Source organism: Phalaenopsis equestris, unplaced genomic scaffold (assembly GCF_001263595.1).
Source record: "Phalaenopsis equestris unplaced genomic scaffold, ASM126359v1 Scaffold001053, whole genome shotgun sequence".
NCBI lineage: Eukaryota > Viridiplantae > Streptophyta > Magnoliopsida > Asparagales > Orchidaceae > Phalaenopsis > Phalaenopsis equestris.
Genome location: NW_018165492.1, coordinates 223641 through 231040, shown reverse-complemented (window position 1 = coordinate 231040; position 7400 = coordinate 223641). Strand labels below are relative to the sequence as shown.

The window sequence follows — 7400 nt, the reverse complement described above, 5'->3', positions numbered from 1 at the left end:
GTGCATTAGGAGGCATGTTTGACGACTCTAAGGGCCTATTTGGAGTCGTTTATTTCGAGTGCCATGGGCCCAAATTGACAATTTTTTTTATTCTTTTGGAATCCCGTGTTCGTGGCTGCCTGTCATTGAATTAGAATGCGGGTTGTGGGATCGCATCGCGGCTCGCATTATTCATCTAATAATACCAAGGGTGCCCAGCACTCCCAAGCGTATCGCGTTACTACTCTGCCCTAGCATCTCGAATAGGAGGGCACTTGCGTAAAATGTCGAAGGCGCGATGCAATCCCACAACTCGCATTCTAATTCAATGTGGTTAATGCTTCTTGTGAGGAATTTCTAATGCGCTTTTCCTAATGGTGTAGTTTTGAAACGAAAGGAGCCCATAAAAGCAGCATTTAATGCTAATCAGCTTAACAGAATATTTTAAGACTAATTTTCACAACATTAGATCCCAATAAAGTCAAAATTTTCCTTCCGATAATTTCAACACCAATTCAATCTCTTTCCTTCATTTAAACTTCAAACATTCTGCACATTATTTGAAGCGCTAAAAGCAAAGATTTCAGAACTAAATTATACTAACTACATCGAAGGAGCACATATAACATAAGATGATCAATAATCAGTAAATATAATTTAAAAGGGTGATGTTACAAGCATAATTTCAACAAGATGGCAAGTACTTGTAAGCATCAGAGAGCAAATTCAGCAGAGGAAATTGAAATTGCAGCAGAAACAGCCCTCTTCTTTCATTCTCGTCGAAATTTCCAATCCTCGGAACTTTTATCATGCTCACACCTTCACATCCAATTTTACATGTATAATTTCAAGCATTTTCTTCCATCTACACCACATGGTTAGGCCTACGGAAAATGATCTTTCTATATGGGACTGACTTTCAAGGCCTGCAGATTTAAATTTTTTGAAACGGTCAAAAATTTAAACCTTCATGTTCACTTCAATAACACCCAAATTTTTTAACAATATAACAGAAACATGACTGGTATTAAAATTTCTAAAACACAAATACCTTTTCATGCATATGTTTTGATGTGACTGTGATAGTAAAATGCTAAAGAAATATAAATATTTAGGGGTTATAAAATGCTAAATAAATATAAAAATGTAGGGGTTATATAAGTAAATACATAAAATTGAGTGGTATGTATGTAAATCCCCCAAATATTAATGGGGCATTTACGTACATACCACCCAATTCTCATGTATTTACACATCTAACAACTAAATTTTACTTATTACATTTATGCCACCCAAAGCTTTTATAACACACAAAATATCACTATTTTAACTTCTACAAAGTGAAATACAGTACCATATATGTAAAAATAAAAGTTTAGGTGTTGGATATGTAAATTAATTTGGTTTCAGCAATAAAGCTCAATAATACTTGAATAGAATGAAATATGTTAAATGGGTTAAATTATAGCTTCTACATATATGCACCTATTTCACATAAGATTCATTAAACACGTGAGCAAAACTGGAAGCCATTTATCATAATAGTTGAAGAAAGTGGAGAAAATGACTGACCCTATTTTGAGAGTTCGTAACGGCTGTTCTCCACTGAGGATTAGGTGGGGCTGCTGGGCCGTCCCTTACAATAGTTATAACTCTTGATTGAGGCGGTTCCTCCGCAACATGGCGAGAAGGCATTTCTCGCATGGACCATAACACGCAGCTTGATGGCACTGAAGAGCCTGGCAACAATTTTTGTGAAACACAAGTTATTTATTTACTAGACACCATAGTATATTGAACGTAAGACTAATAGAAGATTAAAAGAATTTAATACGTTATAAGTCTTTATTACTCCTGTTTGTATAAAGACAATAATAATTGTTAGAATTCTACTACTTCATTCATAGCAAAGAATTTAAGACAAACATATCAAGGCTTTTTTATGATGAATATATTTCCGTCTGACCCTCAGATTGCAAAACACGTGCTTTCCTATAAGATCACGGGTCCTAATTATTTTTCCCTCTTTTTTCTGATTTATTCCTATAAATATATCCCCTCTTGTACAAAGAATGAAATAAAATTCTTGAGTTTTTTTTTTTTTTCTACCTCCAACTCGGCCAATATATATTGTTTGTGGCATATTGTGAATTGAACAAAATCAGAGCCTCAAGCACTAGCATGCACGTAAAACTTGCCATGGAGCACATCTATGCTAGTGTTGGCCTGTATATAGAGCATAAACATATACCCAAAATGCAACATAGTTGGTTTATCTTTCAAGCTGGATACCGCCTAGTTATTGACACTACATGCATTCATCATCTGATGATGTACCATTGCTCAGACGACAATCATAAATGGCACTTAATTAAGTGGGAATTAAAGACAACATTAAAAAAATAGAGATAAGCGATGACATTATTTGTAGAGTTTATGATGGCCGATAAAAATGGAGCTACGCCATTAGGTGTATTGTAAGCATGGTTTAAAAAACCTGACCGAACTAGCTGAATCAAGCAGGTTCGACCGTGAACCAGTCAGTGGTCCGGTTCTGGGTGGGCTAAAAACCATCCCTGTATTGAACTGGCTGGAATCGACTGAAACTAGTGGTCCAACCAGCCACCCAGCGAACCGTTCGCAGTTCCAGAGAACTGCCCGCTCACCCTTATTTGTGCAAAATTTTCAGGTTTTAACCCTATTTGGCTATTCCACTCGTTTCCGCTTCCACTCTGCAATCCAGAACCCAATCCTCCCTTCTTTCGACCTTTTTGCCGCCGGTTCGCGGCCCCCTCGCCGGCGTCTCATCCGCAGCTCGGAGGTATGTCTCTTCTTCCTTCTCTCACCTCTCCCATTCGCACATGGCAAGAAACGACTTAACATAGGGCGAAAAATTTATGAAATATATTTATTTCAACCAAAATTTACCCGAAACTCTAGTTCTTTTCTGTTTGCAGTGGTTTATCTCGCTAATTAAGGCTTTATTTGGCTTCTTTCCTGTTTAAAATGGTTTTCCATGCTAAGTAGGGCTTTATTAGTGTATTTGGCTACTTTCCTGTTTGTAGTGGTCTTCCATGCTAATCAGGATTTTATTTGGCTTCCTTTGAGGTATATATTGTATAAAATAGATATAGTTGGTAAGATGCAACGACCTTTTGTTTTAAATTTGATTGAAAAATGGATTGAGCCGGCTTTGATGCTATATTCCTCTTTCATTGTCTTTTAGTTACTGATGGCGAATTACTGAATTAGTTTATTATAGTTGTTTAATTTCTTCATAAGAGTGCATGGCATGATATAATTTTCCTGAGCGGAAGATGCGTCTGGCCACCTGAAGCCATGGCTACATGGATTTATTAGTTAGAAGACAACTTCAAAAGAGAAAAATACTCCCTTATTTGAATAGTGCATTGACAGAAGATTTTTTTTTAATGTTAAACTTAAACCCCTCTAAATTTTAACATTTTGCCCATCATTGTAACAAACGTTTTTTTTTAATTTTATTTCTCAACATTCCATGGATCCACTAGATTTCTATCATCTATGTTGAATTTAATTAAGCTAGATGCTGTAAAATTTGGATATGTATAAATCAACTAAATGATGAAATTATTTCATCTTCATGATTAGCTTTAATTTTTTTGAATTTATCTTAAGATGCCTTTAATATTTCAAGTTTTCAGTCATCTTGAAGTAAATTCACGAGTTAAAAATTCATATTCATCAATTATCCATATGAAATTGCTAATAATAGGATGCAAGTTCTCTGCAATTATTATAGTTAAGTTAATTATGCAATTACCTCAAATTCTCAATCCTAGCTGTTTTTTTCATGTTTTGAAAAATATATAGTGATAATTTCTTGCATTTTATGGAATTAAAAATTAAATTAACATTGACATTCCATTTAAGATTATATATATGTTCAAGTAATCAAGAGTGTTTGATCGCTGTTAACAATGTCTTCTATGCTAAACATATGTATCAGATTTAAAGTAAATATTTTTTATTATGAGATCTTCCAAATTTGTCTCTTTGTTATTCCAAGAATGGAGCCATCTGGAAGTCAACCTTATGTTTCTTCCTTTAACGTCCCTAAAAAGTCTGCTCCAGGGCGTGAAATCATTTTAGTTAAATTAAGACTTCTAATGGGAAGAAACAATTTAAATATTTGCATTGTGGATTGATATATAAAGATAGAGGCATAAAGAGGATGAAACAGCATCTTGCTAGGGTTAAGGGAAGTATTACGCCATGCAAGAAAATTCAATTTAATATTCGTCATCAGATGTTATAAAATTTGAAAATAATATCCCAAATAAAAAGAGACACAAGAAGAGAAAAACAATATTCACCCATATGGTGAACATATTATTGAAGAAGAGAGATTCTTCTCCTTGTAAAGATCAATTGTTCATGATAAATGATTAAACAAAGGAAAAAGAAGGCTGGATGAGATTGTCAATTATTTTGCTCTTAGAATTAAGCTTGACTCACAACCATCCCTGAAAAGTGTGTTGGCATTTAAAGAGATTGTATGAAGGGCTGATATGACACTTGCTAGATGGATTTCGGATAATTTTTTCGCTTTTAACGCCTTAAAAAAGATATGGATGCAATAGCTACAATCGGTCCTGGTTATCAATTATCTTCATACTATCAAATGAGAATTAATTTACTCAGAGATTGCAACGAAGAATGTATGCCACTCAATCATTCTTATAGACTTTGTTGAAAGGAAAGTGGATGTACTTTGATGGCTGATGAATAGACAACATGAAGAATATAAAATTTATAAATTTTTTAGTTTATTATCCTAGAGGTATATGTTTTTTAAAATCTATTGATGCTTCTACTATCACGAAAGATGCAACAACATGGTGTTCTTTATTTGTTGAGTGGAAAATATCATTCAAGTTGTGATTGATAATGAAGCAAACTACAAAAAAGCAGGAGATTTATTACATGAAAAGTATGGTAAGATCTATTGGTCTCCTTGTGCTGCACATTGCTTGAATTGAATCTTAAAGGAAATCAGTTGTATGCTTCATATGTTGGAGATTGCTAAATGTGCATCGAATGTAACAATATTTATTTATAATCATACTATTATATTATCTTGGTTGACAAAAAGGCCAGGTTGGATAGATGTGCATCTCGGAGTAACCGCTTTACAACAACTTTTATTACTTTGAAAAGAGTTTATGAACATAAACATGATTTGCAAGCACTTGATACTAATAAGTCATAATCAAAATTGACAAAAAAAAAAGGAAAAGATGCATGCTCTATTATGTTGGATAGCAAGTTTTGGAATGATTGCCTATTTATGTCAAAAATATTTGCGCCGCTTATAAGGGCATTACGAAGAGGATGTATATAAGAAACCATAACTTGGGTATGTTTATGATGGAATGCATAGAGCCCAAAAAGCAAATAAAAACATATCCAGAAATGTAAAGAAGTTATAAAAGCCATACACAAGCATCATTAAGAGGAGATAGGATGGTCAACTTCGTCAAGGAATTCACTTTGCTGAATTTTTTTTGAATCCAAAAATTCAGTATGATTTTTAATATTATTGTCAAAAACCGAGGTGATGCAAGTTTAGCTGAAATTATTGGAAACAAGGATGTATGTGCAAAGCCTACATTTGGAAATAAAGGAAATTTGACTTTTTTGAGATAAATTGGAAAGCTTTGGAAAGCCGATTGCTCTATCTATGGAAAAAGAAATTCAAGTAGGTAAGTTCTCAACTATTAATAGTGATTAGTGAAATCTATTTTTAAATTTGCATTTAATGAAATTTATTTTTATTTACGCATCTTCTTAAAGTAAATCATAATTAATATTTTACAAATGAATTGAGGAAGATGTTTGGTTCTAGTGCTTCAAATTTACAAAAGTTGGCTATTTGTATTCTTAGCCAAACTTCTTATTCATCTGGATGTGAAAGAAACTGCAGTGTTTTCGGCAGATTCATACAAAATGAATAAATCATTTACAGCATCAAAAACTAAATGATTTAGTATAAGTTTGATACAATCTTAATTTGAAGAATAGGTATGCTTGCTAATATTATTGCTTTTATATTTGTTTTTTTGGTTTTAACTGTGAATATAATTTATGAAATTTGTGTATGTGATGAACTCCAGAAAGAGAAATTATGATCCATTGGATTATACAAGCATTGAAGCCATAGGTTTTTGGATTGTTGAAGATGAATGTTCTCCAGAACTTAATTATGATGATTTGAAAAAATAAAATATACAAAGATGATGCAAGAAACTAACAGACAAACAAACAGTAAGTTTTTAAGTCTATTTGTTCATTTTGATGAAAAATATTATTCTATAAATTTTATTTATGGATACAGCTAAATTTATTGATGGTACAAATAAAGTAATTAACATGTGAATTTAGATGCTTTTGGGGAGATGAACTTTAGGGAAGTGGCTTTTGAGGATGAAATTTTTTAAGATGCAACATTTAAGGAAAGACCATAAATATGCTTGATATCAATTTTGTTTTTGAATGTTTCCTTTTTTTAGACATATTTTGGGAGTTCTATTTTATTCTTTTAGTACTTTTTGAGAGAAACACTGTCATTGCCGGTCCCAAGCCCGAATGTGAAAAGTGGAGGGTTGTGTTGGGTAGTCGACACCCAGCGCAAAACTTGTCGAAAAAAATCATGACATGAATTCTTTTGATCGTTGTGTAAGTGTTAGGGCGTCTCTTGAAAGCGACGCGCTGTATAGCCTGAATATAGTGAAAAGTGTGCAAGGGCCGCTACACCTACGCCCGGGTGTAGTGTCAAATAAGCAAGGATTCCCACATTACGGATGAATGCAGGTAAAGAAGTTAGTTCATGAAACTAATATTATGATAGGACCTTGGAATATAGGAACTCTCAACGGTAAATTAATGGAATTAGTTGATATTATGATTCATAGGAAAATTAATATCTTATGTATTCAAGAAACTAAATGAGTTGGAGAAAAAACTAAAGAGATTGATAATTTAAGTCTTAAACTTTGGTATTCTGGTAAGAGTCGCACTAAAAATGATATAAGTGTAAATATAGATAAGAGTGTTGACCTCATTTTTAGTGAGGTCTTAGCCTCCTACTCCCAGAACTCATAATCTAGCCTTAAGAGTTCTTTGTTGACCATCCTAGCGGACTAGTAATGGAACCCACTTCCCATAGAACTTCGAGCCACATCTTGACTCATTTTTGTGCAGACCTCGCATGAGTAGTCCCAAACACTCGATTTTAGTTGCATGGGCTAAGGACTAACATGTAGAGGGCCCGAAAATGAGTTTCCATAAGATCAGACAGCCATAGGTGAACCCTCCATGACTCGAATACTCGCGAACGCCGCAATTCACGCAATCACTGCACCACACACGATTTTGACTTG

The 7400-nt window shown here is 33.7% G+C and overlaps 1 protein-coding gene across 3 annotated transcripts in view; it reads right to left on the bottom strand.

The window, feature by feature from the left end:
* Positions 1-515: 515 nt before the first annotated feature.
* Positions 516-7400, bottom strand: part of LOC110032897 (tobamovirus multiplication protein 3) — a gene marked incomplete at its 5' end in the record, with an annotated part of 79322 nt that continues 72437 nt past the window's right edge. For 2 of the 3 annotated variants that reach the window (XM_020736676.1, XM_020736677.1), the window contains 2 exon segments: positions 517-905; positions 1552-1718. In XM_020736676.1, the coding sequence (XP_020592335.1) occupies positions 882-905; positions 1552-1718 (191 nt within the window). 3 annotated transcript variants of the gene reach the window in all.